This window comes from Cuculus canorus, chromosome 5 (assembly GCF_017976375.1).
Source record: "Cuculus canorus isolate bCucCan1 chromosome 5, bCucCan1.pri, whole genome shotgun sequence".
In the NCBI taxonomy this organism is placed as follows: domain Eukaryota; kingdom Metazoa; phylum Chordata; class Aves; order Cuculiformes; family Cuculidae; genus Cuculus; species Cuculus canorus.
Window position 1 is genome coordinate 37,479,295 of NC_071405.1, and position 25,641 is coordinate 37,504,935.

The window sequence follows — 25,641 nt, forward strand, 5'->3', positions numbered from 1 at the left end:
TCTCTTCCATAGCAGATTTTAAAAACATGTAGGAAGAGCCGCTGAGGTGATTGTAATCTGAACTGACGAGATAATATAAAACTAGACAAGTTCAGGTTTGAGAACAAATGGAACCAGTGTTAGGAGATCACTGTTGAAAGGTGAGCAAAATGCAAAGGAAAAGAGAACGACTTAATGAAAAAGGAGAGAGGCTATTCATGTGTAGGGTACAGACAGAAAAAGACATACAAGTAGGAGAAGAAGACAGAGTAAAGCAGTCATTTCAAGTAAATGTCTCCTTAAAATTTTAAATGCCCAATCTCAGCAGGCTTAAAGTCTGAGGGCTTCACTTTATAATAAAATGCTGTTGAAAACAACCACTCCATTACTTTTTATGTATCTTCAGTTGATATCTACAGCCTTCCTCTATCCCCCTTGTTTCTGTTTGCTGGGAAAGTGAATTTATATGGCTTGGTGATCTTGGGGGAAGTGCTGCCAGAGGTGCTCATGTGGTTAAGACCTTAGATATTTCTTCAGGCTTCTGAGAGGATCAGGAATTATTTGTCTATAGCAAATTGGAACAAATACTATTTTCAGTTTATTTCTGTATTCTTGGAGTTTCTCTATTTAATTCCTCTTTGTCTTGTAGATAGGGAGCTTCTATGGGAAACAACAAGATTAGAGAAAAGAGATAATGAACGGTGATGACCCAGTAAATTAAGTGAGACACCAGGTGCAGAGACTCAGTTTAATATACGAGCAAGGAGAACAGCAAAACAAAAACATCTGTGTCACTTATTTAAGTCAATGACTGAAACTGCAACCACCATAGATCAGCCAGGATAAATTTGTGAAGTCTTCTGATAGTATGATGCTAAATATTGCTTGTTTTATCTGCATCAGTTGCTGAGTTATGGGCAGTACAATACCAACTCAGTTTTCAGTGTTATCTTTAGGTGTGATCATTTATAAGTGCCAATGATAAAAAGCAAATAGAAGTGCTAAAACACTTTAGTTAAGTAAACATGAGAGATTACTCACTATGAATTCCCTAAGCAAAATATAAGAATGGAAAAAGCAAATATATTTCCAAGTAAAATCAATCTGAGATTTGCTGCAAAAGTATAGTTGAATTTGTGGGGTTTGGTATGCTTTTCTATACATAGTACTATACTAACATAAAGCCCTTTTCTGGTTTACTGTTGTATTAAGATTGCTGAGAAGATGGAGATAGGTGGTCCTGATACTTGATGGGATTTGATGTTGGAAACTTATTTTTATACCTGTATCTCAGCATTCATGTTTAAGATGACTCATGAATTAAAGCTCTGAGATAGCCAGAACTTTTATGGAAAAGCTGCATAGACATCAGAATTTATTTAGAGCTGGGAGAACTGAGGATTTGGAAGTAATTTGAGTGAAAAAAAGAAAATTAGCTTAGCGAGTTTGGCTCCTACATATGCTTCTAAAATGAAGGGAACTTTAAGGTTCTCAGTCTTTCTTTTCTTTTTCTGCAGGTCAGTGTCACTTTCCTTTTTTCCATCCCCAGGTCTTCATGTAATAGAGAATCCATGTTCTTGTCTGCAGATCTGCAGGAAAGCACCCATTTACTTTTTTTAGATCCACTTAACACCAAATGCATGTTTTATTTCCAAAGAGGGAAGTAGAAAGTGTAGTCCAGAGAGGTAAACTATTCATAATGTATATATTTAGTCATCTTAAAATGAATTTACAGTTACTTAGACTTTCTCACGCTGTTGTTCAGCTGCCAGATCCAAAAGGCAAGTGAAACAACGGGGAGTTTAGCTAAATAAATATGAAGCTGTAGAGTGGGAGGTTGTCTTTAGAACTGTTTCCTATAATCTATAATTGGGTCTCCAAGGAAGTGTAAATTATGTCTGCAGCTTAGGCTGCAGCTAATGCTCTCTGAGAATAATTATTCTGATGGTTGTTGGAGGAAAACGAGTGGAGGAATAGATGCAACATGTGGACAGCAAGTATGAATGTGGTGTGTAGGACAGCTTCACTGTGGTTTTTTATGCTAATAAATTCTCATGATAATAATAGATTAATTATCTGCATTGATTTATTTCCAAGACAACCAGCCTGAGGATTCTTTCTGTTTAAACCTTACCAGATTTTAAGACCTTGAAACAAAACTGTGAGCTGTGGCTTTGCATTTTCAAAAGGTCTGTATGCAGTTTCTGCGTGTGGTTTAGAGATTACAGTTTGCACTTTCAGAGATGATTGCTGCAAATTACCCACAGCTCTGTCACTTACAAATTGAGTTTCTGCAATAGAGCTGGAGTAAAAACTTGAGGGTACTCAGAAATTTTAGTTCTTTCTTTGTTTGTGCTTCTTCAGAGGAACACTCTCTGTGAAGGTCACTACCTTCATGTCTGCTTGCTATACCTGGGGTCCTATGTCGTGTGGCAACTTTCATTAACAGAAATGAAGGTGCTGTGGGATGTGAGAGATCTCACCTGAGGCGAACGAGGGCTTTAACAACGTATGGTAGAACCTTGTTGTTTTCCTGAAAGCTGATTTTGGATATCCAAAGTTTGGGTGGGGTTGGAGTGTCCAGACTGGGTAGCTCTGTCTGATTACTGGATCCACTGCTTCTGAATTTCTGTTTTCCCCAACCCACTGTCTGGTTGCTATTGCTGGTAGGAGTGTGAGAGTGGAAATAAACACATGGCTTGTGAAAAAGTGCTGCAAACCAATGCAGCAATGTAAACATCTGCTGCTGAAGCTTTTCAGAGCTCAGAGATGTGTGTGTATGTAAACACAATGCACACGCAGAGAGATGTGTCTACTCACGTTGCTTTCTAGTGATGGTGGCTTTTGTGGTGGTGCTCAGGTGCATTAGCCTGCTACGTTAGTTAGAGGAGTGGTGGAGCCCAGGAAGGATGTAGGTGTAGGGCTATTCCTTCACATCTCTCACATGGTGAAATCTTGAAGGAGTCTATTCAATGCAATGTGGTCTTCAGTGATCTGTACCGCCTGATAATTCAAATACACTGAGGATAGCTTGTATGTGGTTTATCCTGCATATAATTCTGAAATAGGGATTTGTTCTCACGTCACAATGAAATGGAGCATAAACCCATCACAAGGATCCTTGCTAGCCTTTCTAAATTCGTTGTCATCTCTTTAGCAGTGAAATGTGATGTCATAAATAACGACTTCAAATTATAAACAACAGGAGGTAACCAAGTTCTGAAAAGTAATTTATGAAAATGTTCCTGCCTCCTTCCTACTTGTAAATAATCTCCATACAAAAATAGAGCACATCAACAGGTCTTTTTTAGCTTTTTACTTCTTCTAGAGGTTTTGATAATGATAATGGACTTAATTTGGGCATTGCGATTGCACCATAGCTGGATTTGGCTCCTGATTTCTTAATATGTAAACTGTTGTTTGAATCCTGTAACTCTGTGTTGGATTGCTGTTTAGATCCAGAAATTGCATCATTCTCATACATACAAACAATGAGTCCCTAGGGCTTCTGACTACTCTTCCCTTCACCCACAGTGCTGTAATAATGGTATATTTAAATGAGCTGTCTGTGAAGTACAGGTTCTTAAAACAAATTAACAATGCTGTTTAGAGGCAGTGGTAAGGTAGGAAGGCAAGAAAAATATTTAGGGAATGGTCTGCAAAACGTACCATGGGAGTGAACGGCATTGTAGGATCTGCTATTACCTGGATCTAGAAAAGCTCTTTTTCTTCTGCACACTTGCTCCAGGTTACTCTGAGGACTGAGAGCAGACCCAGGCAAGAAGGGAAGTTGGATGCTGCTATTCATTCTCTCTATGGGGTTTTTATTTCACCACTTCAGGAAAAATACAGCCAAAGCAAGTTAACAGGGGCCTGAATGAGCCTGAGAAGTGAGGGCAAGAAAGAAGGCAAGAGGAAAAAAATATGCACCTTGTAGTTGCCCAGTACATCTTTCTGCCTTGCTGATTTGTCAGTGTTTCTGGCAGAAGAAGGAGGAGCAGCCCTGGATAGTCTGTGAAAGGTGTAACGACTTCCATCTGCAGCACTGCAAAGCCTGATTCCAGAAACTGCACAGGGTGTGCAGTTCTGCACAGTAACCACCCTCTCCCCAACACAAGTGACTTGGTGTGTTGCTCTCTAAGTGACTGTTTATCCAGAGGACAGGTAAGGGGTTTCTAGGAAATTGTCCTTTACTGGTGATTTAGACTCTGAGCACGAGCACAGCGTAGTGCGCTCACTTTGTGTTGTTGAAGTAGCTGCTGCTTGTGGCTATTTGTAGATATGTAGGTAAGGTTTGCTTAATTTCAGGGTAATTGTTTAACAAATCATTCTGTAATACATTTATTATGCCAAGCTATCATTAGATTCTTTTGGGAATTTATATTTAAAATGTTGGGCATTTCCAGGGAGCACAGGTTTTTATTAAAGGAAAAAGGAATCAAAGAAGAAACCCAATTAGCTGAACAAGTATCATCTCCAAAGATACCACATTCAGGGAGTCCCTCTTTTAGCAAGATGCAAATCTGTCTCCTGTGCTTTTAATAAAATCTTAAATATAGAATTCAGTATTAGGACAGGTGAGAAGGTGCTTTCTGATCAGTTCTCCTACAAGTAGGAGGCTACTTCAAATAAAGTATTCCTGTGGTGTCCCCATAGTTTTTCCTGTTAAATGTTACGCTCTTTGTTCTGATTTTTTTTTATTAAGCTGAGGGCTAGACATGTCTTATGTTCATCTGCAGGGAGTTCTAGCTGTGAAATCATTGTAATTCACAGTTACTTGGATATTTAAGATGCACTCAGACATTTACACAATTGAAGCTGTACTTGCCTTGATAGTCTGTGGTAGTGAGTCTAATACAGAGTTCTGACCTCTGTGTGTGTGATGCTCTCTGTGTATATCTCTGGAACAACACTGATTTCAGTAGCATAAATTGGATCTAAAACCTGGGAAAAATTGTCCATTGTCCCTAATATTAATCACCTCCAAATATCATCTACCTCCAAAATCATGACTGAAATCCATACATGATATATGTTTTCTTAGGGTGAAAATTACTGAAGTTTTCTTTAAAGACCTTTAAAACCACTAAAAAGATTATCTTGGTCGTTGTGAAAGTAATGCATTCTTTATACCAGGTATTTTGTACTTCACTGGTTTGTAACAAATTAGCAGAATTTAAAAATCACATGAACCCACCTGAGGCTATGAGAATTTCATTAAATATCATTCAGTTGGTATAATTTGATTTGACATTCTGCACTAACTGAATAGAGTTAGAATGTAATAAACTGTGTAACTTCAGTATTAACTTTTTTTACCCTATGTGGTGGGTAGGCAAAAGTTGTCTTTGCTAAGGCAAAGTTCTGGGCACTGCTTTTGTTTCCCAGTAAGTAGCTGTTCCCCGAAATCTTTTGTGAAAGACCGTGTGCTCACTCATATGGCATATAGATGATGGAATAGTGGTGAGAGTCATGCATTTCTTACTTCAGAAAGTAACCCGTTGATAATTTCCGCTTTGGTCAATTTGCAGCACGTAGTGTAGTCTCAGTGTGAAGGTTTTCTCTCTGTATTAGTCAGATCAAGAACTAGCACTGCTTTGGGCAATGCTGTTATGGGAGTAAGAGACTGGTTCAAAGTCTCAGTGGGCTAGAGGTGACTCCTTGTAAAGCCAGTGAAGATGGTTTCCCACCAGCTGCACCAAGAATTAGAGCACATCCCTTGAGGCTTATTTGAGAAGCTGCTTGCAAAGTAGGTATTTTGCTTCCTAGCTTATAAATCAAAATGTATCAGGCTTTTTATTTCTGCTGCTGTTATAACTGTGTTGCTTTGTAATGTGCTCACAGGAAACTTGAAAACTGTTTCACCTTGGAGGAACTAGCACTGGTGTTCACTGCTACTTGCAATGGGCACCAATTACAAGGAGTAGAAGGGACTGTCTGTATAACCTGTCTTGTGTTAGGTACTGACGTGCTCCTGCTGTTTGTACCTTTCTCTAGAGAACCGAGCTAGCAACAGATATCTGAAAGACACGCACAACCGTAATTTGGGAAAGCATGGAGATGATTCAGTGTGCCTAATATAAAGCATTTTGTGGTCCAAGACTGTAACATATGAAGGTGATTAACTGCAAATATTGTAGGTAGATAAGATACTTTCTTAGCTGCTTTCTTTCCATGAAGGATGCAAAGTAGTGGATGAGTTTAAAATACTTCTACTGCTTTCTGCCTTCATGGCTATCTTTATCAGATGACTTTTTAGCCTCTTTGTAACTCCCATCATCAGAACATACTTAAGCATGACTCGAGTTACATGCCCAGAAAGTGAGCAAAGCATTAGCGATTACTTTCATTGTCCTTTTCCCTGGGGTCACTTACAGCTGATTAGCACAGGCACCCATGGATACCAACTGTTCCTTCTCATGTCTACATGAACACTCAGTGTTGTATGAAATGCACAATTAAACAAGTGTGAGGTAGACCATAGTCTGCCACTTCAGCCTCCAAATCACAGTTCTGTTGTAAATGCAAACTTGGAGAACAGTAAACAATAAAAACAACTTTTACTTTTATAACAAGATTTGGGCTATAAAAGACCTAAACCTCATGGAAGCAGTTCTTAGTAAGATGTCTCCATCAAAGAAGGTTCTTCAAAACGTTTATGAATGAAAGTGAACTTATTCAGCTCTCTGACTGTGCAGTGCTTTTGTCAGAAGTGATATAACGTAGGAAGGGTTTGGGGTTTGTGTGTTTCTGTCAATGTAAAATGCTGCTGTTAAAATAACAGTAGCCCGGTTCTAAAATGGGAGACATTTAGCGTTAGAATCGTGGACCTGGTGAGAGACTGCAGTAGCCATGTCCCAAGAGAAGGTAATCCTAAGCACCTGAAAAACATGAGAGTATCTGATAATTATCCAATGTGAAGAGTAATAGTCATCTTAAGATTTAATTAATCTACAGGCCACTCTCCTTATTAAAAAGACAATTTTAGTCAAAGACAGCATCACATTGCATGTTGTCAGTCCAATAGAAAGTTGTCATTGATCTTGATTTTAATATTTTGCTTTAAATGAGTTTGCATCATTTAGTAATGGAAAATACTGCTGTTAGTTATCATAAACAGATTGCTTGGCAAGGTGAGCATAGCTCTGAAATTCTGTTCTCAACAGAATGGAATGCTGAAAAAATACTTGAGAAGATAAGGTAAAATTAGAGTGGCACACCACCACCATCTCTGAAGGACTTGATTGGCATCTGCAGTAGTTTATGGAAATGTGATCAGAAACATGCACGGTCCTCTTAAAAAAAAAAAAAAACCCAAACACTGGACCTTATAGAAAAATTCAAGTCCTGTAAGGGCACACTCCTCCCCTTACCCTGACTACGCATGCACACCTGAAGGATTCAGGCAAAGGTTATTCTGGCAAGTGTCTGTTGAACTGCCTGTGACCCTGAATCCTCCAGCCTCAATTTGAGAACCTTCCGAAAGGTTCTCAAACCTTCTGCGCATGCCCCAGTTTGAGAAGTTTCAGAGCAAGACCACCCCTCGCCTGCTGACAGGGCATGGACTTGCCTTATAAATAGTGCGTGCCAGGAAGGCACAGTGTGCGCACCCACCGTCCCATAGGACTGGTTTCCAATTTGCCATGCAGAGATCAAAAGAAGCCTTTTCAGCTGTGCAGGCTGAGGTGGGCTGTAACAAGTCCTACTTAAAAAGTCAAGGAATGAAATGGCAAAGGTGTAAAAATGCAGTTATACAGTTACAGACAACGTCATGAACTGTTAGTTCTCAGCCCAGTCAAACACTAGGATTCATCCCACTTGCACTCACAGCTAATGAAGGTGGAGCTATGTTTTGCTTCTCATGCTGCTGACTTGGCTTTGCTTTAGGAGTGATGACATTTTGCTGCTTGTGGATTTATTCTAAGAGATGGTTTGCAATTCTGACTTTCATTTATAAAACTTTTTTTTATCCTTTATCTTTATTGTGACCTGTTGCTTCTGCTAGCAGTGTGTGACTGCTCTTTGACTTCACTTGGATAATGTGCGGCACTGTAAAACTACTATCGATCCGTGCGTTTTTTAAGCTTTGATACGTCTGGTAATGTAAAACTGGTCTAGAAGAACTGTGCGAGTGTCAGAAAGCACAAACAGGTCTGTACAAGGGAAAACAGTTCAAAATGCTGCTTTATGTGTATCAAAGCTGTAAGCCCTAATGAATTCAAGGGAATTTGGACATGCAGATGTCATTGGTAAATACTGAAATAAGTCAACTGAACTATAGTGCATTTCTAGGGATTTAGTTCTTTTGTTTTGCTTTCCTATGTATCGAACAAGATCTAGGCACAGGTAATTTATGGCATGAAGAATGCCTCTGTTTCCTGGCACTGAATGTGTCCATGTGATGTAAAAGGACAGCAATACTGAAATGTTGTTTGTATAATTCCCTGGTTCACATGACTGATGTGCATTGTTCTATTTGTGATGGTTTTTATTTATTTAATTCAGGTATCCTTTCCTGCCCTGTGTGCAAACAGACCTGCTTTGCAAGGGATGTAGTTGAAAATTCCTTTCTCAAGAGTTTTCCCACTAGTAATTCAACTATGGCAAAGGTAAGTGAAACCCACTAAGTTGGGTGTCATCTGAGTTCTTAAAACAGTACCACATAAACAGTGTTTGATAAACAGAGTGTAGTTAATGTTGAACAGCAGATGCTCTTAGATTTTGCTTTTGATGCTCTGTAATTACTTCATTTCTGGAGACGGACATCCTGCCTTCAAAGTACTTCTTGAACTTTATTTGAAGAATGAATTTGACTCTGTATACTTAAAATAGAGTAGATTAAAAAAATGTTGATACTATTGGTGTAGGACTGGATCTGTGATAATCAATATGTTAGGAAGATACTGAATCTCTTACACTCTGCAATATCCCCTTTCTGCTGTCAACGCAAAGTAATGAGAAGTAGCCTGTTGGCTGAGTGATTACACTGAGATTGCCCATTAGATCCTGTGGGCAATTATGATTTTCTGGTTGTCTGTTTTAATGATAAAAAAGGTCACATCATATTTCAGTTTCCTATTGGGGAATGGATGCAAGGTTTAACTGGAAGGGACAGGATTACTACCTTGACCTTGTATGGACACTGCACATAGGTGGATTTCACTTCTGCGAAGCACTCCATTAACAGGCAGGACTATTCTCACACTATATTAGTTGTTACTACTTTGGATCTCCAGGAGGGACAGAGAAAGATGTGTATTTTGCCCACCCTGTTACAAACCAAACAAAAAAAAATTGTTATTTGCATGAATAATATTGATTTCAGAATGTGATAGTATTACGTGTAGCTGGGAATTAAAACAAGTGAAAAATTGTCAAAACTGTTCTGTAATCTGGTGACTGCTTTATCCAAGTTGTGATCCAAAGCAAGGGAAGAGTTACGAAGAAGCAAGAACCAGGAGCTGGTTCAGAATAGACCTCAGTCTATTTCTTTTTGCACTTTTGATTCCTTAGTAAACTGCATAGCCACATTCGATATTCAGTTTCAGAGCCTGTGGGTGGAGGAGAATGCTTTTTCCGTAATGGAGGACAGAAGACAATTCTTCCGCTCCTCTTGGCTCCTGCAGGGGCAGCAACAATTTGTAGATCAAGTCCACCCCATGCGGAAGGCTTGAAAGCGCTTTAAATTGTGCAAGTGACTTGATCAGTGACATCATTGGAAAAATGTACAGAGGGGATATACTTCTTTCCTATCAATCATTTCTGTGTTTAATTTTCTCCATTGTTAAGAAGGAAAGAACGTGTAACAATCCATAGAGTGTTCTGGGGAAATTAACATTTAATGCAAGCAAAGTGTGCTGACATCTTCGTATGTAAGATGCTTAAAGAGTGCAACAAAGCTTTATCTAAAAGAGGAAGAGGTCTATTCATATGCACTCTTCAAAGAAGGAAATTCATAAGATATTGTTGAATGTTTAGAATGAACTTATTATACTGGGATTTCTTAATTACTATGACTCCCATAATTTACCTTTCAGTGAGAATTTGTGTAGAAAGGAAATCTACATTTCAGACAAATGACTTCAAAAGCACTAGGCTATTTTTTCAAACCTTCTTTAAAAGCAGGGTTTTCTTTTCTGTAATCCCTTAGGAGTCCTAAAAGCAGTTCAGTACAGCAGATTTCTCAGCGGAGCACAGGAATTCCCTAGAGGCATTTGTGAACCTTCCTCACGGTTTTAGGTTTGCTTCCTTTTATTAACAGTCAAGTCCTGTAGCACTGAAGCTTTCTTACTGTCTTTCAGCCACCATCCCCCTGAAAAACTAAAGGCATAGTTTCACCATCAGTGAGATCAAAAAGAGAAGCACCAATTCATCCAACTGAAACACAGCTGAACCACCATAATTTTCTTTATTTACCTAATGTGTTCAAATGGGAATCTGTCAAGGCTTGTAGGAAAGTGTTTAGAAGCAAGATGTTTTTCAGTGTGTGAGGTAGTGAAGCATAAAGGATAGAATGTGCTATAGATAGACTGTGCAGCAAGAGTTTAAAAAATATGGAGTTTGGAATCTCTTGCCCAAAAGCCCATTTCCACATCATAAATAATATACTGTGGAAACACTCTGTTCTCTGCAACGTAAAAGTAATGTTAACACAGTGCAGTGTCAACATAAGTTCTAGTCAGACTAACAACTGAACAGTTAAGAGAGAAACCTGTGATTAAGCAGGTTTGGTTATTGCGGAGAAGGCAGAACATCCCTTAACTTTTGACCTGTTTCCTAAGCTGCCCCCTCTCATGGGTACCTTTAAAATTAGACACTTCTTGTTATGTAACAAGCTTTGCTTCCCAGAATAAGTACCTTACTTATATAATGTTTTGATTATATAAGTTATGTTAGGCTTTTTCATTTGAATTATTCCACGTACTGTTCAGAAAAAGTTGTTGATAAGCAAATGGCTAAAACAGCAGAATGACTTACACAAACACTTCTCTGTCTAGACAACCAAACATATTTGAAACTTTGCTGCGTTGTCTTATTGTCAACAATTGCGATATCTCTTTGAAAAAGATTGGGAATATGTAAAAGCTCTTGAACAATGCGTTGATAGGAGACCTGTTGTGAAATTCTAGCCTGAGTGAAAGGAGTGGTAAAATTTAAATTAATTTCAGTGGAACAAAAGTTTTTCTTCTTGTGCTGAAGTGAATCAGAATTTGACTCATTTGCATCTCAGAATTTAGGTGGATATATGTGTTTCACTTTGTGTTAAAGCCATGATTTAAAACTAAGACGACCAGCAAAGAACTGTCATTGCTCTTCCTTCAGGCTTTTTCTTTCATTGCAAAGAGAAACTCTGCTATTAAATTCACCAGCACCTGCATCAGGGCTTATGTCCGAGTATGTGCTGCTATATTCTTGTCTTTGTGCTTCCCATTAGAATAGTTGGGATGCAGTCAGAACTGAACCGAATTGAAGATTCTCAACAGAAAGGATACCATAGAAAGTACTTCTGCAATCTGTTATTCATTGCATGAGTAGCCCTTAGCGTAGCAATACTGGGAGCTATGCATAAGAGCAGTGTGTTAATTGTGAACTTGTAGGAAATGTTTGAGTTTGATAAACTGGTGGCAAAGCTTTTATAATTTGATGATGGTAGAATTACAGCTCTATATTCACTCTGCCCATTTGTACCTATTTGTGGCTATGATAAAAAACCCATTAATATTAGGAGTTTTCAGACAAAGTATTTTACGCCTGATGCAAATCCTTTTTAAAAGAGGAATCATTAGAGATATCTTGAAACAACTATTGAATTCATTCTGGAAACTGAAGATCAGATTACCCCCTTCATGTATGTTCTGCTTTATTCATATATGTTCTGCTTTATTCATTTCCCCTTTAGTGACACTTCCAGACAGCATGGCCTAGGTAACAAATGGCATTTCCTAAACTGTCGAATAGACATGGTAGTTAATTAAAATTTCCAGTCCTTCTCATGTTCCCACGTCTTATGTTTCCACTTCATCACATCTGATGAATATATATATATATATAAATTTATAAATTGAGCTAATTTCTGGTCAGCTCTTTAAAGAATAGGAACAAAGTCTTTCATTAAGAGTATGCCCCGTATTGTTTTCTAAATCACCTTTCCATTGGCAAGTTTTAGATATTTTTCTGAGAGTTATGCTGTGTCAAAGCATTTCCCACAATGCCAAAGCAAGTATAGTAAGCTCTAATTTTAAATAAAGCAATGTAGATTCACAGTAGCTCTGCTGAAGGGGCTGTAGTTTATGTTCGTTTGCATGAAAACAGAAGTGGATTGAAGCATACATATTTTTTAGTTGGTAGGAAGTAATTAGTTTTGGACATAAACCAATGAATGATGCTGAAGTGATATAGTAAAACGCTTCTGTGTAATGTTGTGATTAGAAAGGAAATGGTAGTAAAATTAAAAAAACCTTTTTACTAGGATATGTTTCACTCTTTAATATCTCACATATTTATTTGGCAACCTAGACTATCTTTTCTGATGTAGAAAATATCTATATCTATCTAAATATATACACATATATATTTATATAAAAGTAACGTGTACATACATTTGGTGTGTTCAAACCATCAGTAAGTAGTACAAGACTGACAGAGAGGGATTACAAAGTGCACCACTCATTTTCAAAAGCAACTTTTAGTCTAACTCTCCTTAATCATGGCTTTTTTCATGGCTTTTTCAGTTCACGAGAAAGTAGTCATTATGATGATTTCTTCAGATATCATGTGTGATGCGGACCCCAGAATTTTGCTCGATAATTCTTGTGTCATGTCATAGTTATGCTTGATTGTGGTAGAGCACAGAAAGACAACCGATTTGATTTAAGGGCTTCAAATGTTATTTTTATTCTGTTTCTTTTTACAACTATAGTCCGACTCTTAAAATCACTTGAATTACGTTAGTCTGAGGAAGAGAAATGTTAAGCTTACTGATGTGAATCATAGTCTATTAAAGATAACAATTTGTGTGGCTCATTTGTTATCCTTTTATGTAATTACACTTTTTGTTCTTAGAGCTGCTCCATGTGTAAAGAGAAGAGACCTGCTCACAGTCTCTGTACAAGCTGCAACAAGTGGTTGTGCAGCTCATGTACAGAGGAACACAGACATGGCAAGGAAAACGAAGACCGCTTCCTGTCTGTATCCCTGAAGGGCTGCACAGGTACTGAAGATGCACTTCGAAATGTTGTTTCTTCTCATATCAGTTATTCATCTGAAAAAAGAGCAGTTGCAGGCTCTATGCCACAGGCACTGCTCTGTGTGAGTATGACTCAGAAGGATGTATGTGTGTCAGTGAGAGATTATGTGATTTTTCTATAACTTTAGGTCCTTGCCACAATCAGCATTCCACCTTATTTGAACAATATTAGGTATTTGTGTTTCACAGAGACATGCCTTTTCACTCTGTGGAGTAACGGGCTAGACTTTGGTAGGCTGCAACAGCAATAGTCCTTGCCCTTGCAGTATTTCTGTTCTCTTTTAGGTAATTTCCTTCAGGAAGTGACCACAAAGCAATTCCTGTGCTTAGGGACAAGGTGCTCACATATGAAGTTATTTGTGTTAGAGAGTTTGTGCTGCACTGTCATTCCACTTCATAATAAAGATGAAGGACAGGACTAGGAATAAACACAGGTGTAATGCATCGATTATATATTTTATAGAAATTTTTTTTGCTTTAGGATTTTTCTTGTAGAAGCATAAAATTTATCCTTGCTGTAGATGGAGTGCTTTTAAGTCCTGGGTGTTCATACCAAAAGAGCTTGAGGGACTTGAGGCTTAATATGCCATTGCCACATAAAGTGTAAAGAAACAAACCATCTATAAGTATAGTACTAATAAAAAAAGTGCAGGTGACATATAAGTGTTTTCTGGGTCTTTTCTAGAGAACAATATAAACTGAATTCCCCACAGTCTTCCCTAAAATGTCCTGATTGGATGGACAGTATGTTTTTCTTCCTGAGTTGATGGCAAGATAAGGACTGTGGTTTTGAGGCTTCAAATGTTTATTTCATTTCACTTTAAGTAAGATTACCAGCTCATATTGGTGCCAATAATAGTAAGAAAATATACCTGTGGCTTAGTTGTGGGTTTATGTGTGCTGCATAAATAAAAAGATGCCAATACACAAACTAAAAGGCTTTCTCATGTTCTTAGTCCTAAATTCTGTGTGCTGAAACACAGGAGTTGGTAGGGTGTGTATAGCCTATTTAATCTAAAAAATTATTGGGGATGCAATCTGCTTTTTTAGTTATTATTATTATTATTATTATTATTATTAATGTGTCTATTATTTATTTAGGACATAAATATCCCCTCATGATATTTTCAAAGAAAGCAGATACTAGGATATGCTAGAATGCAGGCAGATTTTTTTCTTTCTTCTTTGGCAATAAAGCATCTTCTGCTTTCAGATTCAGTAGCCACCTTCGGTCTGTATATGGCGCTCCTGAACAGTATCCACCTTCTTTGTAGGCCCTTATAATCATTAAGAGACTCTCTGTCCCATTGATCTTGAACCTTTAAACCGTTCTGTCTTTTGCCATTTGCTTTACAAGGGCCAGACTTTCTTTTGGAATCTGAAAACTGTAAGATTCTCTGTGTCTGAAATGAAGTAAAGTAGGACACTTGCACCCCTCTCCTCCTTCCCCCACCCTCTGAACTCATTGAATCCTACTTATTCCTATTAATTTTGATAATTTCTTCCTTGAGTAGCAGAACTAACCTGAGTGGCTGGCTTCACTGGGAGACCTTTCTTTCTGCTTCTTCCTTTGCCATATCAGTACTCTGTGTGATGCATCTGCTCACCTGCTGCCAGACACAACCTGCAGCTCTTTGTCACTGTTCCCTATCTGCTCACCCTGCGCATCCTCTCCTGTCCGTCCTGGGCCATCAAGTGCCTCATGCTGGGTGAGATCCAGCTCTCCCAGGTGAACAGCCCAGCTGCTGCCAGGCAGCTCCCGCAGCCTGGTAACTCCTGAGGTCATGCTGCCAAATTCACAGACATTTGAGAACTTTACCTTCCATTCAAATTTGTAGTTAGAAGTTAAGAGCGTAGGGAGGAGCAGGACTAGACTAGGACAGAAAAATGCCTTATTATATCAGAAGAAAACAATTTTTAAGTAGCCTGATTTCTTTTTTCCTACTGATCCATCCTTTGTGAGTCTGAAGTAAAGACCCACCAAGTGAATGCTGCTGGTATGGGATTCACTGTGAGGGCTTCTTGATATTGGAAATGGCTCCATTCTTCTTTGGAAACAGCTTTATTTTATTCATCTCTATAGCATTCTAAGGGGTGTGTTTGTGTGCGCTAGTTAGATATCATTGAATGTGCTTATGGAGAACTGGAATGGGAAGTTATGGGAGTGGTCTGTCACAGTTGTTCAATTAAAAACTATAACTGAATTCCTCCATTGAATAATATACCTTATTTTTAAGCATAAAATCAGATAAACAGCGCACACTGGACATCACTTTGATTTCCATTCTCTCCACCCTCCCTCCTGCCCCCACTTTCCCACCAGCATTTATATGTTTTGCCCTTGCTCCAGTGTATTCTTGTTAGGTGAATGACTTCTAGAGATACCATCAGAAATTCCAGTTGTCTTGTGAGTGCCAGGCTATTACTGCTGGTTATCAACAGGAAGATGAGCTGTGATATTGTTCACAGATAGGTGAACAATATATATATATATATATATACAAAGCTATGAAATCATGCCCTGACCCTTTGATGACTGTACTTCACCATAGATGCTGCAGAGCAGACACAAGGGCAAGGGTCCGAGGTTAGGAGGGAGCTGGATGGAGCCTTGAGCAGCCTGATCTAGTGGGAGGTGTCCCTGCCCATGGTGGGGGAGTGGAATTAGATGATCTTTAAGGTCCTTTCCAACTCAAACCATTCTACGATTCTATGAAAATTGAAGTTTGAGTAATTGTGAATTATGCCAGTTAAAGGAGGACTCAATTAGCGAAGATGAGATTGCTTTTCCACAGGTGACAACAACTGGTCAGAGGAACAGGGATTTAAAGATTTCTGTTCGTTATTCGACATGTCCACCTGTCATAAAGGAAATGTAGGCTGTTGAAAACTGTAACTCAAATGATCTTAATTCAGAATTTAGGTCAACTGAAATTTCCCTGCTCTTCAAGTGAGGTGCTTTTTAAGAAGCCAACGTGGATAGTTGTGATCAAGATATCTGCTTCTGGTTAAAACAAGCTTCTGCCTTTGTTTAGCATCTGATTTGTAAGAATTCAACTTATTTTAAAACTGAAGACTGCAGCTCTGAGCTGACTACAAAGAAGGTTAGGAATACCATGGCTCAGTGGCAGTTCTCATTGATAGGTCAATTGAATTAGGGAATTACTAGTGGCACAGGCTGTGTTGTAATTAGATAACATTGATTTTTGTCCTTAGTTTGCATTTGAAATCTGCTTGTCTCTTAAACATGATACAGGGTTAAAAAAAACCCTGGTTTCTCTAAGATGATTACAATCACCCCAAGGCTAAAGAACTCTTCAGAGAGAGAAAATGGAGGAATCATGGTATAAGATTGTGAATAGGCTTCATTATATTTGGGCCTTAAATACTGCATCTCATTATATGGACAATTTGATCCTAAGATTTCAGTAAAACAGCTTGCATGCCGTGCAGGTGCTGAACACTTAAGAGAGGCTTTTCTAACTCATGAAAATTGAGCTTGTTATTAAGAGGCTTTTATTTTTATTTTAAGATATAATGTCTGACCCCATAGGGAAGGAAAAGCTGATCTTCGACATCTCCCTTGGTTATAATAGCTGCTTGGGTACATATTATTTGTATTGTCAGCTGTGGATTTTAATGCAAAAGTACATATTTGCTGTATAATCAGAAGAAAATTGTTGTTGAGGTCCTTTCAATTTGTATAGAAAAAAACACTGGAGTGGGCTGAAAAAAAAACTCTGATTGAATTTGCTCTTATAATGCTATCTATTAGCATTTAATTCAATAATAATTCAAAACAATAAAATTTCCTGAAGAATAAAATGTGATACTGTAGTAAATAATTCCTAACAATGTAAAGTATGTAATGCTGTTACATAAAAACCTTGCTCTAAACTGTCACCAATTTTCTTCTTGCACATTATGTTAAGGAGATGGAGAGGAAAGCTAATTGAGCTGGAAGAAGTACTTCAGCTATCTCAGAAATATTTAGAGTAGATAGCAATCAAAGAAGTAGGAAATTTGTCATATATTCTTTAGAGCATGGCATGGATTTTTTCAATAATTTTAGTCTCTTTGTCAGCCATCAGAATTTTTTAGACTTTCTATGTGTATATTGTGCATTTTCCAATTTGAAAATGAAGTGACTGAATTAGTATAGCTTGCTGTACACTATGTCTGTGTTACTCCAATAGTATGACTTCATATAGTTTAATTCTATAAAGGCCTCCACTTTGCTACAGGAAGAAAGCATGGTCTCTGCCATAAGTTGGGTTTTTAAAATATTTAGATAAACAAGATTAAATAATAAGGTTTGCTATGGGAAAGTTGAAACATTTTTCCTCATTTTATGTGAGCAAATATATATAAATAAGTAATGTTTTATTTCATTTTAAGTTTGTATCAATAAGTGTTATCTGATGTTATTGGTTTTATTTAATTTCTCATGTGTTGATAAAGAGTACTGGGCTAGTGTCTTTGTAGGAAAACTTTGAGGATGTAAAGGTATATCCTCTTGTTGTCACTATGTGCTAATATATGTCATATATGTATATATCTCATATATGTCACTATGTGCTAGTAATGTTGATGGTTTTGTGGACAATGGATTTAAACATTGACCTGCATGAATCTGTCACTGTACTTTAGCATTGCTTGTGCTTTTTGACCATTTTTGAGAAAATAGTGTTTTTCACCAGTAATAATTATGGGTGGTCCTTACACTAGTTGATAAACTAAGGCTCTGAAGACTATTTTTGGTGATCTAAGGAAAGAGTTTCCCCTTCCCTGCCTTAGCTAGTAGTGTAGATTTATTGTGAATGTCTCACTTGAGTGGCAGGGTGGGTTTCTTCGCCATGGTTTAGTTCGATTTTTTTTGCACTCTTTCATTGACAGTTTTCCTTATTACTAAAACAATTATACCATATCCAGGAAAAAAGACAAGAATAGATTGTATAGGAGCAACACTTCCCCCTTACATATCCTCTGTCTGTTCTTACTCTTCATCACGTTAGTCTTTAAAAAAACGTTTTTAAGAACAGGTTTTAGAGTCAATTATCTATATCCCCTAGCTGCTGAAGTTTATGTACTACATTTAAAACTAACACAAGTTTGAAAACCAATTCCCCATGTTACTTTTTAAGAACAAAAGATTTCCTTGATTTTTCTGTGACTTCAGGTTTATTTATTTAATATATCTGCTTTTCTACATTTTACAATACAGTTTTGTTGGCTGGTTTGCTAGACCAGGGCATTCAAAGCTGTGACGCAGGTGTCCAAAATCATGAGAGAGATTAAAAAGTCATGAGATTTTAGAGGGCAATATGAATTTCAGTTGATGACTTGTTTCTGAACCCCTTTGATGTGGTCAGTTTGTAAGACGTATAAGGACAGGAAAAAAAATGGAAAAAAACCCTGCTTCATGTAGTCAGATGGTTCCAGGGTCTGGGTCTTTTAAAAATGACGTCAAGACTTTCAATAAAATTGTGTGAGTTTGGCAACTCTTTTTCTGAACTATAGTAGTGATCCTTGTCAATGACATCATTGCTTTATATTCCTCATCAACTGAAGATGAAGCAAGTGAGTTTTCCTTATGTTGTCCAGTGCACACTCAAGAGCCACTCAAGCTGTTTTGTGAGACCTGCGATACCCTTACGTGCCACAGCTGCCTTCTGACAGAGCATAAGGATCACAGGTACCGCACACTAGTTACTTAATCGTAATCCTGTCTAGAACTGTAGCTAATTTAGATTTGAAACTGTTCACCTGCATTTATTGTCAGTTGAAATTGCAGGCTATTGTCCAAAGTTAAAAGCCACAGCCAACTCAGCTCGGTTGTCTTATGCACATGGGTAACTGCCCTCACAGAATCACTCGTTGCTCTCAGCAGTGTGCACCTTCGCAATTGTATGGTTTGCCCAGAGATGAGGTATGAATGCGGAAAGGCACAAGTAGAATTATGTATGTATGTGCTGAAAGGCACAAGTTGAATTCTGTACTTAGCATGGTTCAAACACATCTGTTTGTTTTTACATCATGACTGTACAAGACCAGAGTTACCAATGCTGAAGGATGCTGCTTGTCCGTGGAAGTGTGTGAGCCATGTAAGGAATTATCTATACACAGTGACAGGGAGACTTGTTGTGAGATGAGCCTGCCAGTGTGATGAGCAATAAATTTTACCTATCACAGAGAACATTTGTAGTAGAAAAGAAGAAGGGGATGATGTCCAGACAGGTATTAAGGCAGCTGGTCCCCTAAACTGATCAAATGATAAGTTGATTACTTATCAACTGGGAAAAACATGGTGTGAGAATTTCCCCTTCTTTTGCAGGTTCAGACATCTCGATGAAGCTTTGAAAAATCAGAGAGTTATCCTGGAAAATGTCGTAACAAAAGTGGAAGAGAAAAAAAATGGGATTCAGATTTCAGCTAAACAGATTGAAGACAGGTAATTGCTATGCATTTTTTTTTCATGGAAGTGAGTGATTGGTAAAAATATTATTTTTACCTAATGTAGGTCAACAGAAGTAAATGCTTTTTTTTTTTTTCTTGAAGAGTAGGAAATAATAGGAAGATTAAAAATATCAAATCCATGCTTAAATGGTACTGACAAGTCATGGCATTGTAATATATGATTCCATAGTCCTTATAAGGCATCTGACAGCTGACTTCAGAGTTAAGATTTCTTTGAATAATCTGTTTCCGAACTAGAATTTGAAAAGATTAGAAATAAAGAGTATTTTAAAAATACGTTATTTCTTCAAGAAGCCTCAAATCAATTGCACTTCCAGTCAAGGCTAGTAGAAAACTGGAAGTATTTCATTATGTGAACTAGAATTTGGCTACTGATTACCTATTTGCTAGCTGTTGCATCTGTCTTCTGCATTAATAAAACCATTGCAAACACATTGAGAGAGTACAAATCTATTTAGAATTATAGAATCACTAGTTTGGAAAGGACCCACTGGATCATCGTGTCCAACCATTCCTAACAATCCCTAAACCATGCCCCTCAGCGCCTCATCCACCCATCCCTTAAACACCTCCAGGGAAGGTGACTCAACCACCTCCCTGGGCAGCCTGTTCCAGTGCCCAGTGACCCTTTCCATAAAAATTTTTTTCCTGATGTCCAGCCTGAACCTCCCCTGGCGGAGCTTGAGGCCGTTCCCTCTCGTCCTGTCCCCTGTCACTTGGGAGAAGAGGCCAGCTCCCTCCTCTCCACAACTTCCTTTCAGGTAGTTGTAGAGAGTAATAAGGTCTCCCCTCAGCCTCCTCTTCTCCAGGCTAAACAACCCCAGCTCTCTCAGCTGCTCCTCATAAGACTTAGGCTGTTTATACTCCAGTATAAAGTGGAAGTTTTCTGGATACGGCTTCTTTGTGTGTTTGCTGACAAAGAACTTAAGACTGTTGTTGATGTGATGTTTGGGAGTCAATTAGCATTAGCATGTTGTATCCAGAGAGCAGAAGTCAGTATTGGATGGAGATCAGTGATGAGTGATGTCCCTCAGGGGTCTGTATTAGAAACCAGGAGTGTTTAATATCTTCATCAATGACATGATGGGATCGAGCGCATCCTCAGCAAATTTGCAGATGACACCAAGCTGAGTAGTGTGGCTGACGTGCTTGAGGGATGGAATTCCACCCAGAGGGACCTGTACAAGCTTGAGAGGTGAACCCATGTGAACCTCATGAGGTTCAACAAGGCCAAGTACAAGATGTTGCACCTGGGTTGGGGCAACACCCTGTATCAATACAGGCTGGAAGATGAAGGGATTGAGAGCACCCTGTGGAGAAGGACTTGAGGGTACCGGCAGATGGAAAGCTGGATATGAACTGACAATGTGTGCTCACAAACCAGAAAGCCAACCATATCCTGGGCTGCAACAAAAGAAGCGTGGCCAGCAGGTTGAGGGAGGTGATTCTGCCCCTCTACTCTGCTCTCATGAGACTTCACCTGGAATACTGCATCTAGCTCTGGACCCCTCAGCATGGGAAAGACATGGACCTGTTGGAGTGTATCCAGAGGAGGGCCACAAAAATTATTGAAGGGATGGAACATGTCTCCTATGAGTAAAGGCTGAGAGAGCTGAGGTTGTTCAGCTTGGAGAAGACTCCGGGGAGACCTTATAGCAGCCTTTCAGTACTTAAAGGGGGCTTATAAGAAAGATGAGGATGGCCTTTAAAGGTGTCTTTCAGCCCAAACCACTTTATGATTCTGTGATTCTGTGTTTAAAGTGAAGTGTGGGAAGACTTACGGGAAGCGGTCAGTGGAGTTCTCTGTCAATAGTTAGATAAATTCTATAACAGATATTTACTAACTTCTGAATAAATGACATACCAGTTTGCTCATCCAGGGATGTGTATCTATTACCCATAGGTTGCTTGAAGTAAAACATTTATACAATAAGGTAGAAAATCAAATAAAAATGGCCAAGATGGTTTTGATGAGTGAAATCAATAAACGAACAAACATCCTTCTTGAACAACTTGAAGTAAGTAAGGCTACTTGCTTTGATACCTTAAGAAATTAAACTAAATTAAATTTAATTTCAGTGCCATTGGAAAGAATATGGACTAGGAAAGTTATTGACATTTTGCTTATGTTTTCAGATATTTCCTTTTATTTTCTACAGAATTTTTTGTATTGCAGTTACAGAGAATATATGTGCACCTTTCAGTACTTACAAAACAAACCAGGTTCTGGTTTAATGTTTAATTTCTAGATGACTACTAGCAGCACATTTAATATCCTGTTCTGAAAATGATCCTCTCATCTGCTTTCTATAAGAGCCTGCAGTTTTCATCTTCAGTTTTTGGATGTCCAGTTGAAGTATATATGATTTTATTTTGAAATAGGCTGAGCCCAAAAATTGCTGTCAGATTTTATGATAGTTCACAGTTATTGTCATTTTAGCAGGTATGGGAAAGACAGAGCACTCGGCACTTGCTGCCTGCCTCTAAACTTGCGTATTTGACTCAAATCTGGCTACCTGGCTAAATAGCTTTACAAAAAAGAAAAACGTATTCTCATTTCATTATTATTAAACATGAAGTAAATTCAGTGTTCATGTATTTTGAAAACATTTCAGTGTTTGAATTATCTGTAGCAACAACTGAATTGTGTATACATTTGAAGTATATACACAGTGCTCTGTTGGAACGTATGTAAGGGCATCAAATCGGGACATTCCAGGTTCAAATCAAACAAGGGCAGATAAACAAGGGCAGATTCACATAAATGGTAAATTAGTGTGGAACTCCTTGCTGCAACGTATTGTGTGTGGGTTAAAAGTAATTAGAGAGAAATCATAGAAAAATACACTGAGGGTTATACATAGCCTTTGTCTCTGTGGTCCCTAAATTGTGAATTGCTGGAGACTGGAAGACCATGCAGAGCAAATGCTACACACTTTCCCTCTTTTTATGTTCTTCCTTGGGTCTCTTCTGTTGTGTAAGAGAGAAGAAAGCAGTCCAGATGCTAATTTGATCTAACTTCTATGGCTTTTTTGGATTGCATTGTTTTGTTAAACCAAGACCAGAATGAAGTAGGTTGTTTGCTCTAGAATAAGTCATTGTTCATCCTGAATTCAAGCATATCTGTTGAATAGAATTTGCTTTCTTTTTATGTTTGATCTATTAAAGATATTCTAAATAACATTGTCCCTGCAAATAATGAATAATGTAGTGCAAATGATTGTATGCATTATGTATGTCTGAAGAATCATAACTATCTTCTACCGACTCACATTATTGACAGAAAATCACTAGTGAAAGGAAGCAGAAATTGGAGCAACAACTGCAAAGTATTGTGGTATTAAGCAGACAGGTAGAACATGTGCAGAACTTCATCAGTTGGGCAGTATGCAGTAAAAACAGCATCCCATTTCTCTTCAGTAAAGAACTGGTAAGAACAATACCTATTTTCTAAGTAAATTGAAATCACACAGCAAACATGAGAACTGTTTTAAGGACTTAATGTTTCTCAAATAAAATATTTTTCATGATCTTATAATTGTGAATAAAATCATCATCCTCTGATTTGTCACCAGATTGTATTTCAGATCCAGCGCTTGTTAGATACAAACTGTAATACAGACATAGGCCCTCCTCTGAAGATCAGATTTACTTGGGATCCCTCCTATTGGACTAAGCAACTGTCCAGTTTTGGTAAGAAAAAAAAAATCTTTGTTTATTAGGCAAGTGCCCAAAGCAAGACAAGACAGATACAGGCAATACAGTGCTTTCCCTAAAGTGCTCTCCTTTTTTGTTTTGACTTCCAGTTGTATACTTTGTCATGTTCTGAAGAAAAGCTAATGTGACCGAACTTTCCTATTTTTCCTTCCAGTTATATCAATTCACCTATTAAAAGACATTATTATGTCTAAATAGTATTTAAATACACTCTATAAATATAATCTTGATGGTGTTACAAAATCATGATGTAAGATAGTTTAGTGGGAACACTGTGCAGGACTAGACAAATAACACTTAATTGAAATTACTTTAAATGTAGCATCACCGGCTGTCAAACAGCCTTGTCTTTGCCCAATGTATTTGAAATTCAGCTCTGTCCCTCCAAGCCATAGTTCTGTACAACACTGTGATGATGGCAGTGCTGGAAGGAGAACCATGGGTGACATGGAGTGTCTGCAGTGCACCTTATGCTGTTTCCTCTGCCTTACCCATGGGCAGCTGGGCTCCTGCCCACGCTATTCAGATCTTTGAGAATCTTAGCGGCCAAGGGATCGGAGCAGTGCTTGAGACACAATTAACGGGCACAAAGATGGCTTTAAGGAATTGGCTGTATAATAATTACACTCTTATTTATATAATGAAGGTGCATACTCTAATTTTATTTCACACTAGCTACAGATTTCCTGACTGCAGTGGGTTTTTACTGTAAATGCAGTTTTGTGGGCCAATCCATGGTCTACAAGATTGGTTCTCTTCCTGTTTTAAGATATTTAAAGTCAGATGGCGTAGAACACTTCAAAAGTATTACTTTTATAATCTTCTCTAGACTAAAAGCATGGACATGATCAGTTCATAGGTCATGAACTGATTTTATGATTCTAACCTACATAACAGCATTTTCTTTCATTAATGTCATTTTTATCCTGGAAGCAGCTTTTTTGTACTTCTACTTATGGATGAGAAGATATGCTCATACTTTAGTGAAAAATGAAAGTGTAAGCCATATCCATCATTAAAATAAAATAAGCTGAGGTCAGTTTTTGAATATATTTTCTGGTAATTCAGCCATGAATTCCATTGACATTGGTGGGAGTTTGATGTGATTTAAAATCACTGAAAATTCTTGAAAAATTTGTTTTGAATGTATATTGAGGGACTGTTTAGATATCATATTTGAATACCTTTTATATTTGGAATAAAGACAAGGTCAGGGCCATCGTTCATAGTTTTTATTGTGTACATTTTTCAAGATCACAGGAGGGAGTAAATTTTCTGGTTTTTTTTTTTCAGGAGGTTTCACTATGGAAGGTGGACACATATCTCACTCAGATTTGCTACTCCGTGGAAATGTGCAAGGATTACAGACCTCCTTGTATCACGGGCGCCGTTCACCAGCATCACAGCCAGTGAATAGCCAGCCACATCAGTTTCTACCTGCGGTACAGTGTCCTACATCTGTATGTTGTTCACACTACATCAGTGTACCTCACCCAAACAGAGCTCAAACTTCTTACCAAGATGTAAACCGCCATCAAAATTTTCGACAACCTCCTGAACTGCAAGAGCAGCACTTTCCTCTGCAGTACAGCATGCAGCAACGTGACAAAGAGCAAAGGAATGCCTTCCAACCTATGAAGCTAACACAGTCTGGACTGGGACAGAAGTCGCAGTCAGAGTCAGAGAATGTGTCTGGGAGGATGGGAAAGCAAGCATCATCCCAGCAGGAGCAGCAGACTGCACCCCTGGGTTATGCTGTTGTATCACATGAGGCTCAGCAAGTTGACATGAGCCATCCGCAGCCATTCTGCACACAGGCTTCTTTGCAGACATCAACTGTGCAAGTGCAACTTGGTCATCTCCAGAAGATAAAATCTAACCACTTGCAGCAGTTGCCACAGCAGCAGCAACTGCCACCAGCTTCACCACCATCAAGGCAGAATGAAAACACCCAAAAACAAGTCATCCAGCAGAGCCTGGACATAATGCACCACCAATTTGAACTGGAAGAAATGAAAAAGGATCTGGAGCTTCTCCTACAGGCCCAAGGACAGCCCAGCTTGCAGTTGAACCAAGCCAAGCCACCTCAACATGTTCAACAGACCATAGTTGGTCAAATCAACTATATAGTGAGGCAGCCAGCCCCAGTTCAGCAACAAAGCCAGGATGAAGCACAAGTAAGTTCTCTAAAAGTTCTTTTCTATTGCATTTAGTCAATGTGA

The 25,641-nt window shown here is 38.3% G+C and overlaps 1 protein-coding gene across 1 annotated transcript in view; it reads left to right on the top strand.

The window, feature by feature from the left end:
- Positions 1–25,641, top strand: part of TRIM66 (tripartite motif containing 66) — a 55,264-nt gene that overhangs the window by 4,543 nt on the left and 25,080 nt on the right. Inside the window, exons 4-11 of the mRNA XM_054069114.1 lie at positions 8,485–8,588; positions 13,042–13,189; positions 18,797–18,920; positions 19,560–19,676; positions 21,606–21,720; positions 22,986–23,132; positions 23,278–23,395; positions 24,713–25,596. Of these exons, the coding sequence (XP_053925089.1) occupies positions 8,485–8,588; positions 13,042–13,189; positions 18,797–18,920; positions 19,560–19,676; positions 21,606–21,720; positions 22,986–23,132; positions 23,278–23,395; positions 24,713–25,596 (1,757 nt within the window). The remainder of the gene's footprint in view (positions 1–8,484; positions 8,589–13,041; positions 13,190–18,796; positions 18,921–19,559; positions 19,677–21,605; positions 21,721–22,985; positions 23,133–23,277; positions 23,396–24,712; positions 25,597–25,641) is intronic.